Source organism: Mus musculus, chromosome 1 (genome assembly GCF_000001635.26).
Source record: "Mus musculus strain C57BL/6J chromosome 1, GRCm38.p6 C57BL/6J".
Classification (NCBI taxonomy): domain Eukaryota; kingdom Metazoa; phylum Chordata; class Mammalia; order Rodentia; family Muridae; genus Mus; species Mus musculus.
This window is the reverse complement of record NC_000067.6, coordinates 21,585,562-21,598,642: the sequence shown is the minus strand read 5'-3', so window position 1 is coordinate 21,598,642 and position 13,081 is coordinate 21,585,562. Positions and strand designations below refer to the sequence as shown.

General features: G+C 38.6%; 1 protein-coding gene across 4 annotated transcripts in view; it reads left to right on the top strand.

Moving 5' to 3' along the window:
• Positions 1 to 13,081, top strand: part of Kcnq5 (potassium voltage-gated channel, subfamily Q, member 5) — a 564,252-nt gene that overhangs the window by 364,008 nt on the left and 187,163 nt on the right. For all 4 annotated transcript variants that reach the window (NM_001310477.1, XM_011238368.1, NM_023872.3 and 1 more), the window contains exon 2: positions 5,029 to 5,119. In NM_001310477.1, coding sequence (NP_001297406.1) covers positions 5,029 to 5,119 — 91 coding nt within the window. The remainder of the gene's footprint in view (positions 1 to 5,028; positions 5,120 to 13,081) is intronic.

Sequence of the window (13,081 nt, the reverse complement as noted above, 5' to 3'; positions counted from 1 at the left end):
AATGATCTCCTCTCCTCCAAAGGTTTCTCAATAAAACTGACAGTCCACCAAAATACTTGCAGCAGATTGCATTCTGGGGAGAACTGTATATTTGTGTCAATATCAGCAAAACCTCCTTGCTGAAGCCCTGTGAAATTTCCATGTCTGATATTCATTCTGTGTCTAGTTTCTTCACTGCAACATTCACAGTTGTTTGTGAATGTCTAGGGGTGTGTGTGTGTGTGTGTGTGTGTGTGTGTGTGTGTGTGTGCTTATGTATGTGCATGTGTGCCTGTTTGTGCATGTGTGCATGTGTGTGTATGTTCATGTGTGAGTGCTCGTGTGTGTGTGTGTGTGTGTGCATGCCTGTGCATGCATGGATGCATGTGTGTGCGCATGTGTATATGTTCATGTGTGTGCAAATACATGTGTGCGTGCATGTGTGCGTGCAAGAATGATAGCAATGTAATTTGCTAAGGTTCCTTTGGCAGAGCATCAGCTAGGCTTTTCTGAGTGCTATATTTGCATGCTGTTTTAATTCCAGCTAAGTGCACCTGCTCTGAAAGCACATGCCTTGGAATCAGGGCATCATTTGTTCAAACAAGAACCTGGGTTTCTCAGCTCAGCCTTCTTGCTAAATTACATCCCAGAAATTGATTCTTAATTAGCTAACATAAAAAGTTGATGGTACTTTTCTTGGCTAAACAGAGCAGCCTTGAGACTGGTAATATTTACTTTCTCATAAATACTCTTCTCATCTTAAAATAATCAGTGCTTTCCAAATGAGAAGCTTGGGATAAAAAAAAAATGTTTGGATAAGCATGAATCTTATCTGAAACAAAATAGAAATGCTTCAGATAAAATAAAGGCCAGAAGCTGCTATGGAGTCATTTCGAAGGAATATATTTATCTCATGGTAGTTTTAAGCTGACCACTGATGAGATTTCCTTGGTAAGTCGTGAGTAGCTACCAAATACGGCCATTGTCCAGTTCACAACCCTACCTCATAACCTGTCACCATTTAAATTACCATTTTAATTTTGTGTATAAGTATATTATAAATACATCAGTAGACTAATTAAACCTATATGCCATTTGTCAGAATGTTTTTAAATACATGAAATATAAATAATTACAAAAGATAAAATTATGTCAAAATTCAAGGGTTGAAGTATCAAACATGCTTGTCATATGGCAAGACATTAATTTATTAATCATTATTAATAATATTATATTATATTAATTATGTTGTATTGCGTCATATTATATTGATACATTATGTTATTAATGTATATTATTAATTATTATTAGTGCTTTATTATTAATGCATTTAAAATAGCCCCTAGCCAGGGTCTAACAATTGCCATAATCTGGAAATAATGATTACAAAAATCACTATTCAACATGAAATGATTGTGATTTTTTTTATTGATGGTATAAAATATAATATGACAATATCATTTCATCATAGTGAAAACTAAAATCAGCCTTTTTCCTACTCATTTCAAAAATGCCCTAATGCATAGGATCCTAATACATAGGATCCTAATACATACATAATACATAGGATCCTAATACATAGGATCCTAATACATAGGATCCTCAGAAGCCTATGGACATGGATCAAGACACTCAGATAGACAGTGTCCTACCACTGCCACTACTTGTTTTATGTATATATATATATATATATATATATATATATATACTTTTTATTAGGTATTTTCCTCATTTACATTTCCAATACTATCCCAAAATACCTCCATACCCTCCCACCCACTCCCACTTTTTGGCCCTGGAGTTCCCCTGTACTGGGGCATATAAAGTTTGAAAGTCCAATGGGCCTCTCTTTCCAGCGAGTGCATGCTATTCAGAACTCTAAGTTCGTCTATACTATCTACGAGATCTTTCATAACTACTAAACTAAATACAAAATCTACCTTAGAAGCATCTCCTCTCCAGGCTTGCAGCTTTCTTGTGTTGTACTTCCTTCTGGGATATATTCCTCTAGTAAATGTTTCATGCTAATACATCCCTCTTGCAGATCATCTCAAACAGGAAGTGCACATTTTCCTCTGCCTTTCACTACCACCCTGTGTGTACCCCTTGTCCATTTCCCTGTGTGTACCAATTCCTCTATGGAGAGACCCTTCAGTTGATCAGTGAACTTCAAAGTCTTGATATGGTCTTCAATACTAAGATACTCAATATACACTTTCTGCTGGACTGAAATGTCTGCTGTGCAGAGACATGGATTTATAGGACTGCTCCCCTTGACTCTTGCCTCATCTCAAACGAGCTAGCTTGCAGGTGTTCATCAACTCCATCTTACTGATGAATTAGTGAAAACTGGACACATACTTGCATCTCATCCTGATTCGTACAGTCCTCACACTAGAGTATTCCTTTACCCCCATAATTCTTCTCCCTAGCTCCATTTGTACCATCAGGGTGGATGGGTTGTTTTTGTCTCCAGGAAAGCTCCTTTAACCTCAGCTTCAGCCCCATGACATGCAACTTTTGTGTTCTCCTGGAGACCCACATTGAAAAGACTGTCCAACTGTGTTTCATACTCTCGTCTCTTCATCATTAAATATTAAGTACTTTTAAACAGCTGGCCTTCATTTTCATTTTGAATTGGATAACCTATTCCTATTGGAGAATTAAGTCCTAGAGAGAATGGGTTTCCCCTCCCTTAGCAGCCACTGACTGCCTGTAGTTTTCATGTAGGGGTAGGCCTTCTGAAACACTGGAATGTTGACTGACATGTTTTCAGGTATTGTTTAGGGAACTGTGTTGTTAAGATTTCATGGATACAGCATGCCTTTCATATCTAGAATACACTATCCAGCACTAGGTGTTCTAGCACTCTGGCTTTTACAGTCTTTCTGTCTTCCCTTGCACAATGTCCCCAGAGTCTTGGGTATAAATGTTCTACTGCAAATATGTCTCTAACAATTATTTTTTAATAAAGTTTTATTTGCACTGGTCTGTTGTCTATAGAAGCTTTCACATTACAAGTGTAAAACCATGTAGTTATGACAGTCAGAATAACATGATGAAATATTTGCTACCTGGTACCTTAGATAATATGTTTTCTGACCTGAGATTAATATGTTTTGCTTCACTGTGATGAAATGAAAATTTGAAACACCAATCAACTTGTCACCATATAACAAGTCCTGCCTCTATATGAGAAACTATAGACAGTCAGCAGCTGCTGAGGGAGGGGAAATGCAATTTCTCTAAGAGTTAACCTGATAGGTTATCCAATCCCAAGTGATCTGTCCCAAACAGATATACATATGAGCAACACTTAAATGGATGCAGTGTTACATATTTATACATATACATACATACATATATATACATATATATATGTATATATTTACAGAAGAAAAGGTCATGGATTTGAGAGGGGTCGAGACTAACACAGGAGATATTAAAAGGGAAGAGTGAGGATTTGAAAGGATGAAATCCAGGGAAGGGGGGTGGAAACATGTACAATTCAGAGGGGGTGGAGGACACTAGGAGAACACAGCTCACTGAATCAACTAAGTAGGCTTCATATGAGTTCACAGAGGTTGAAATGGCATGCACCTGGCCAGAAAATTCTGCACCAGGTCCACTGTGTATATTACAACTGATAGCTTGGAGCTTTTTCGGGGCTCCTAACAGTGGGAGTAGGTATATCACTTACCCTTTTGTTTGCTCTTAGGACTTTCTTTCTCCGATTGGGTTGCCTTGTCCAGCCTTTGTATGAGGTCTTTTGGCTTTCTTATTATATCTTGTTTAGTCATATTTGGTTGTCTCTTGGAGGCCTGCTCTTTCGGAAGTGAAAGGAGAGTGGATCTGGGGGGAAAGAGAGGTGGGAGGGAGCTGGAAGGAGGAAGGAAGCAAAACAGTTGTTGGGATGTATTGTATGAGAGAACAATTTCCTTTCAATAAAAAATACTTATACGTAAAAATCTCAACAATTTTGAAAGAAGCATAAGGAAGCAGACTCATTGCTGAGGCCATAGTTATCCAATCCTTGACTAGAGTGCTGGGAACTGTGAGTCTAGCATGGTAAATGGACTTTCTGAGTCTCGGTACAAGCCACAAGGAAGCAGAGTTTAGTTGCTCTGTAATAAGGAAGGGCTTATAGAATGAGCTTGCTGGACATCAGTAATGGTGAGATTTAGTCTTTCGCACTTTCTCAATGGTTCTGATTTGTTTTGATAGCGTGCATTTCAGCTTCAGGTTTGAACAGACTTCCCTTTTATTTGAGATTTTTTCCTTGAGAGCTCATCACTCATCCCTACTCCTTACTCAACCCTAGAAGTCCCGTATTTACAGAAACATCATTACAGTGATTAATAGAAAGTCCTTGCTCATTACTTCTAATATCTGTCACTAAAATATGAGGAGAGAGAACCTCAAGCCCTTTCCTCTACCGCTTTGACTGTAGAGCTGGAAAGTCCACGGGTGGTAGAGAAAATGCCTCTGTTTTCCTGTTCTTCCTACTAATATAAAAAATATAAATTAGACTCCATAAGCACGTGGGTTTATAGGACTGTAAGTATCATACAACGACAATGGGCACTTAGCAACCATCACATACAATGTCTGGTATTTTGCAGGCAGACTTGACAAACAGGGATTTTTTTCTGCTTCTTGAAAGGAGAGTCTGCATTCTCAGATAGGAGAACAAAACCACAATTCAGTCTTGCTTAGGGTTCCTTTTGGCAGAGGAGTTGTATGGGGAAATTCACAGATTCCTAAGTGTTAACATTTAAATGCAGTATCACACAAAACATAGATACACACACACACACACACACACACACACACACCACAACACACAAAGTAATCAATACCTACAACCATGTCTTCATGAGTTAAGTTGCAAAAAGAGCCCCATTTCTCTGAAATGCCCTAGTGCACACTGATGCTTAAAGTACTCAGTAATTATTTAGGTCAGACATGTGCAAGGGAATCAGGTGCTTTGTTTGTTTTAGGGACAGTTCTGCACAGTTCTCATTAAACTTCTCTTCTGTTATTTTGCAGTTTTCTCCTTGTGTTTGGTTGCTTGATTTTGTCAGTGTTTTCTACCATCCCTGAGCATACAAAATTGGCTTCAAGTTGCCTCTTAATTCTGGTAAGTGAAAATATGTAGTTATATATCATATGTGTATATGGATATGCAAAAAGTTCATGGGATACACCAAATTGTGTATAATATTGATGCTCTGCATTTATACTGTTGCTTATCCAAAATGATTGTTACTATGAAACATAAAATTGTCAAAGATCACTCAAGCATTGTGCCACCAATGTAACTAATAGAAAAACATGAGAAATCCATGCAGAAATATTCAGGATGCTACTAGACAACAATATCATATCCTATAAGTATGTAATGAGAGGGAGGCAATGAGAGGGAGCTGTATTGAAGACAGCTTTTTTTACTTTTTGCTAATCTATATAGCATAATTATAACAAAAGTCAGCATCCATGTGATTTTTCATTATTGTTTAAAAAAATACAGAGTAGAAAGTACTTTCCAATAACTGAATTTAGCAGTGACTAAGTGTAATTGGGTAAAAAGCTGTATGAATGTGGTTCCTCATATGAAAACAGAAGGATCCTTATGCTCCTTTCAACTAACAGGCAGTATTATGGGTTTGTTGCTAATGCAGTTACCTGGTGAGAAACTGCACGATTCGCTCTTTCCATTAGGCTGTCAGTCTTCAGCCACACAGAATTATCCAGTTCTCTTTAAAATGGAAAAAGACCCCAAGATATTTTAGTCTGGGTTATTCTGAGCCTTTTAAGCTCTTGTAGTTTCTATTACAATGAACCCATAGCACTGTAGGCTCCAATCACATCTGATTGAAAGTTTGGTTCATTTATGTCCATTTTAACCTGGCTTACTTGGTCCAAAATTATTAGACTTGACAGTCTCAGAACTGTGAATGAGCTGCAAGAACTCAGCTCTGCTTACAGAGTGGAAAGGAGATGAAGGAAGATGGTTTCTGTAAAGTCACAGAGCTTGGTTGTATATAACAATCATCTAATTTGCAAAAATTCTGTGTCATTGAGGTGGGAAAGGAAAGATCTCAACTCACGTAATAGGAGAGGATGCTTTTGTGGCCTGTGCTTCCATATGGCTAATTTTTTGTTTGATGTTGCTAAGGCAGCACCAAGTCTCTCAGTCTTACATTACAGATGATTCCTGTTTGAATCAGGAATGAATCTACTCCAATTTGTCTCCATACACATTGTGCTCAGTGGTATATTGCTAATGTTATGACTTCAATTTCCAAACCAATGGAGAGAGGAGAGCAAGGAAAAGCACTCTGGGGGGTTGTTCCATTTGCACACTTTCCATTTGGGGAGCAAGTAGGCTTTTAGCTTGGTCCACCCCTCTGCTTATTACAAATGATGTTTGAAGCGTGAGAGCTAAGGCTCCACTGACATTTGGTCCATACAGAAGCTGAATTGCAGTTTGAAAATGTAAATATGACTTTCAGACCTGAGAATAAATTATTTTAAAAGACCCTGATCAACTGTATGAATATGTACATGTTTTATAAAAAAAAGTCAGAAACAACAGAAAATCCATGTAAAACATATAAGCTCAGCCTTTGCAAGACCCAGAGTAATTTGGATCCTGATTTTTTTCAAGCATGTTGTCTCATGAGCAACTGGTATTTAGCAACTAGGATATGTTGTAGAAATAAGGAAGCTGTCATTGTTCATCATGATGTTAAAGGACGCACTTGAGGCATCGTTCATGCTAGGCAGGTGCTCTACCACTAGCTATGCTCCCAGCCCTGGACTTGTCAGTCTTGAACATCTTCAGGCTTAACAGAGCAAAACACACTGTTTCTGCAAGCGAGCCTTCATTTTGAGCAGTGACCTTGTACTGCAGGAAGACGTTTCAGAAGAGTACTGTTATATGGTTTTCAGTAGGGAAAGGATTTGTTAATTTTCCTATTTGGGGGCTATAGAGTTACATTTCAGGGTGTCTATTTTAAAGCTAAAGAGGGTTCTAGAGACCTGCCTAGAAATATGTAGGCTCTACTGTAAACCTCAGATTCAGAGCAGTCTCCAAAATTCTCCATGTTATCCTTAAAGAACAATTAAAACGAAACGATTGTGGGGTTTTTTTTTCTTTCTTGATTGGGAATTAACAAGTTGAAAAGACATGCATATTTTAATATTTTCAGAATGAGTTAACACAACATACACATTACATTTATTATACATATAGGCATTCAATTATAGACATAGAGGATAGGTAGAAAGATAAATGATAGATAGATAGATAGATAGATAGATAGATAGATAGATATTATAGGCATCCAATTGTAGACTATTAGGAAAATATGAGAACACTAAATGATTTGGAAAATCTCCTGCTATCCTTTTTCATGTATGTTTGAGCTGATTAATCAGATTTCAAAGACTGTCTGCCCTGTGAACACATAATCAAACAGAAATCAAAGAACTCAGTTCTGGCTGGCTGGAGTTTTATTGCTTAGTTGTTTGGTTTTAGCTGCCAATATGGAGAATAACTAAAATTTTATTATCCAAATAGTAATAGGAAGGGTTGTTAAAATATAAACAAATGTTTTCAATAAATTACCCACTTTATCTGACAGGGTCTAACTTTGTACTGGCATAAAAACAATTCTCCTGATTCAAACTGCTCCAAGCTCAGGATGTATGTCCATGCCACCATCTCCAAATGATGTGAGACTTTAAACTTTTGGTGTACACAGTTAGTATACAAACACAATACTAGAGGAATATGCATAATTACATATAAATAATGTTTCACTTTGTATATTTTGTTATAACTATTCATTTACAATTTCCTTGAAAGATTTTTCATTATGGTAAGGTATTTTCTGTAACTCCCATGCAAATAACAGACTCTCACAGATATAGAAAGAGAATACACACTGCTGGCAAATTAGACTGGAAACAAAGCTCTGAGATGTGTCTTGGATGCTCTGTTTTCTGTCACATTGCTCCATTGAGATCTCCAGTGTAGTGCATATGGGTCATTATGTGCATACTGTCTTGCTTATGGACTACGGCCCCATGAAGATGATTCCTGTTCCTCATAAAACCAAAGAGGCCATTCCAACACTGTCAGCCAGAATTGCATTTGCAGTGAGAAAGTACCGAAGGAGCTGAAGGGGTCTGCAACCCTATAGGTGGAACAACAATATGAACTAACCAGTACCCCCAGAGCTGTGTCTCTAGTTGCAAATGTAGCAGAAGATGGCCTAGTCGGCCATCACTGGGAAGAGAAGCCCCTTGGTCCTGCAAACTTTATATGCCCCAGTACAGAGGAACGCCAGGGCCAAGAAGTGGGAGTGGGTGGGTAGGAGTGGCAGGGAAGGGTATAGGAGACTTTCAGGATAGCATTTGAAATGTAAATGAGGACAATACCTAATAAAAATTTGGAAAAAAAGAAAAACCCTAAGATGTATAAACTTGCCTACATTGCAAACTGAATGATGCTTTGTTCATGTGCTCTCTTACTCTTTCATTTGGACAAAACGATATTTACCTGTCTCTTTCACTATTGTTATGTAAATGTCTGCAAACAGGCACCACTTGGGAAATTTTATTTCAATCTTTGTTGTTATTGTTGTTATTTTTCTTTCTTTCCTTCTTTTTTATTCATTTGGCAAATTAATTCTGCACCTACATTTTCTCAGTAAATAAGATTTGGAAAACATTAATAAGAAGCACCAGAATTGTGCCACCATCCCATGCCAATGGCTACAAAAGCATTGTCTTACATGATTACTTTCTAATATCGGGGATCTATTGAATGCTTACAAAATCTAGGAGAAGTTGAAAACAGCTGTAATTAATTTCAATTTCAGTCTGTAGCACAGTGAGAGCTGTGTATCCACTAAGCCCAGCCCACTGAAGACTGTGTTCTAAAAGTACACTACACCCAGTTTACAGGAGCCACTTTGTGCAAAACTGGTCTCTTGCAAATATCAAAGATCTTGTTCTGATTTCCAATTGCTGCTTCTGATCAGAGCTAAGGAGGGAAAAGGTATCAGCTGTGCCTGGTACATCTTGTTCCATTAAGGCGATCTGCCCAGCTGAGGTGAATTATGGGGGAATAAAAAGGTTCTTTTGGCTCTATTTTTTTTCTGGATTTGAAGCACATTCTTTATAAATATAATTGTGACCTTGTGACATCAGCAACTAGAAGATGCAGGAAACAGAGCTGTGAAGGGTCAGAGTTTTATGTATTATCAAAGGCATGTTGCTACAAATTTTAGATTAGGCAAACAACGTATATGTGTTCCTTGGGTAACCAAAAGAACAGCTATAAAATGTACACAAGAGAAAATACAAAAAGAGTTTAAACATTTCAACACTGAATAAAAATTATTGAAACACTGAAGGAGAAAATGATGTGGAAGGGGGGGGGGGAACCCAAGAAATGCAGGCCATAAAAAGTAATGAATGGTGTGGAAAAGGCAGATGTTCACCAATCACTAACTTGTTTAAATATAAATGTGCCAAAGTTTCTAGACAAAATGCAGTGGTTTGAAGTAGAGATTTTTTTTCAACATGTACAAACTACAAGAGACTCACTTTAGATGAAAGACATAAATATTTCAGTACTAAAAGAATCAAAAAATATATCTGAAGCGGCGCCATTTTCGGCTACAGACAACCGGCCACCTTCCTGGTCAGAGCACAGGTGTCCACACAGCCCGGGAGGCTTCTGCCTCACGTTCCACGGGGGCCACCTTGGTTCCGAGACCCTGCGGCCGGCGGTCTGCGGGTGAGAGTGTGGAACACAGAGGCCAGCAGCTTCTGGAACGGGCGAGAGCCACAGAGCCTCTGAGGCTGTGCCATTTTCGGCTACAGACAACCTGCCACCTTCCTGGTCAGAGCACAGGGGTCCACCCGGCCCGAGAGGCTTCTGCCTCACGTTCCGCGGGGGCCACCTTGATTCTGGGACTCCGCAGCGGGCAGTCTGCAGGCCAAAGCAACACAGCTTCTGGGAAAGATCCTGTTTTGGGCCTTCATCTTCGGCCAGGAGGAGGTCCAAACACCAGATAACTCTGCACCTCCCTGAAAGAGGAAAGCTTGCCTGCAGAGACTGCTCTGACCACTGAAACTCAGGGAAGAGAGCTAGTCTCCCTGGTCTGCTGATATAGTGTAACAAAATCACCAGAGGAACAATCTCTAAACAGAGACAACTATAACAACTAACTCCAGAGATTACCAGATGGCGAAAGGTAAACATAAGAATCTTACTAACAGAAACCAGGACTACTCACCATCATCAGAACCCAGCACTCCCACTTCGCCCACTCCAGGGCACCCTAACACACCTGAAAAGCTAGACCTGGATTTAAAAGCATATCTCATGATGATGGTAGAGGACATCAAGAAGGACGTAAATAACTCACTTAAAGAAATACAGGAGAACACTGCTAAACAAGTAGAAGACATTAAAGAGGAAACACAAAAATCCCTTAAAGAATTACAGGAAAACATAACCAAACAGGTAGAAGACATTAAAGAGGAAACACAAAAATCCCTTAAAGAATTGCAGGAAAACACAACAAAACAGGTGATGGAATTGAATAAAACCATCCAAGACCTAAAAAGGGAAGTAGACACAATAAAGAAAACCCAAAGTGAGGCAACAGTGGAGATAGAAACACTAGGAAAGAAATCTGGAACCATAGATGCGAGCATCAGCAACAGAATACAAGAAATGGAAGAGAGAATCTCAGGTGCAGAAGATTCCATAGAGAACATCGGCACAACAATCAAAGAAAATGGAAAATGCAAAAAGATCCTAACTCAAAACATCCAGGAAATCCAGGACACAATGAGAAGACCGAACCTACGGATAATAGGAGTGGATGAGAATGAAGATTTTCAACTCAAAGGACCAGCAAACATCTTCAACAAGATTATTGAAGAAAACTTCCCAAATCTAAAGAAAGAGATGCCCATGAATATACAAGAAGCCTACAGAACTCCAAATAGACTGGACCAGAAAAGAAATTCCTCCCGACACATAATAATCAGAACAACAAATGCACTAAATAAAGATAGAATACTAAAAGCGGTAAGGGAAAAAGGTCAAGTAACATACAAAGGCAAGCCTATCAGAATTACACCAGATTTTTCACCAGAGACTATGAAAGCCAGAAGAGCCTGGACAGATGTTATACAGACACTAAGAGAACACAAATTCCAGCCCAGGCTACTATACCCAGCCAAACTCTCAATTACCATAGATGGAGAAACCAAAGTATTCCATGACAAAACCAAATTCACACATTATCTCTCCACGAATCCAGCCCTTCAAAGGTTAATAACAGAAAAAAACCAATACAAGAACGGGAACAATGCCCTAGAAAAAACAAGAAGGTAATCCCTCAACAAACCTAAAAGAAGACAGCCACAAGAACAGAATGCCAACTTTAACAACAAAAATAACAGGAAGCAACAATTACTTTTCCTTAATATCTCTTAACATCAATGGTCTCAACTCCCCAATAAAAAGACATAGACTAACAAACTGGCTACACAAACAAGACCCAACATTTTGCTGTTTACAGGAGACACATCTCAGAGAAAAAGATAGACACTACCTCAGAATAAAAGGCTGGAAAACAATTTTCCAAGCAAATGGTATGAAGAAACAAGCTGGAGTAGCCATCCTAATATCTGATAAGATTGACTTCCAACCCAAAGTCATCAAAAAAGACAAGGAGGGGCACTTGGTTCTCATCAAAGGTAAAATCCTCCAAGAGGAACTCTCAATTCTGAATATCTATGCGCCAAATACAAGGGCAGCCACATTCATTAAAGAAACTTTAGTAAAGCTCAAAGCACACATTGCACCTCACACAATAATAGTGGGAGATTTCAACACACCACTTTCACCAATGGACAGATCATGGAAACAGAAACTAAAAAGGGACACACTGAAACTAACAGAAGTGATGAAACAAATGGATCTGACAGATATCTACAGAACATTTTATCCTAAAACAAAAGGATATACCTTCTTCTCAGCACCTCATGGTGCCTTCTCCAAAATTGACCACATAATAGGTCACAAAACAGGCCTCAACAGATTCAAAAATATTGAAATTGTCCCATGTATCCTATCAGATCACCATGCACTAAGGCTGATCTTCAATAACAAAAAAAATAACAGAAAGCCAACACTCACGTGGAAACTGAACAACACTCTTCTCAATGATACCTTGGTCAAGGAAGGAATAAAGAAAGAAATTAAAGACTTTTTAGAGTTTAATGAAAATGAAGCCACAACGTACCCAAACCTTTGGGACACAATGAAAGCATTTCTAAGAGGGAAACTCATAGCTCTGAGTGCCTCCATGAAGAACCGGGAGAGAGCACATACTAGCAGCTTGACAACACATCTAAAAGCTCTAGAAAAAAAGGAAGCAAATTCACCCAAGAGGAGTAGACGGCAGGAAATAATCAAACTCAGGGGTGAAATCAACCAAGTGGAAACAAGAAGAACTATTCAAAGAATTAACCAAACGAGGAGTTGGTTCTTTGAGAAAATCAACAAGATAGATAAACCCTTAGCTAGACTCACTAGAGGGCACAGAGACAAAATCCTAATTAACAAAATCAGAACTGAAAAGGGAGACATAACAACAGATCCTGAAGAAATCCAAAACACCATCAGATCCTTCTACAAAAGGCTATACTCAAAAAAACTGGAAAACCTCGATGAAATGGACAAATTTCTGGACAGATACCAGGTACCAAAGTTGAATCAGGATCAAGTTGACCTTCTAAACAGTCCCATATCCCCTAAAGAAATAGAAGCAGTTATAAATAGTCTCCCAGCCAAAAAAAGCCCAGGACCAGACGGGTTTAGTGCAGAGTTCTATCAGACCTTCAAAGAAGATCTAATTCCAGTTCTGCACAAACTTTTTCACAAGATAGAAGTAGAAAGTACTCTACCCAACTCATTTTATGAAGCCACTATTACTCTGATACCTAAACCACAGAAAGATCCAACAAAGATAGAGAACTTCAGACCAATTTCTCTTATGAATAT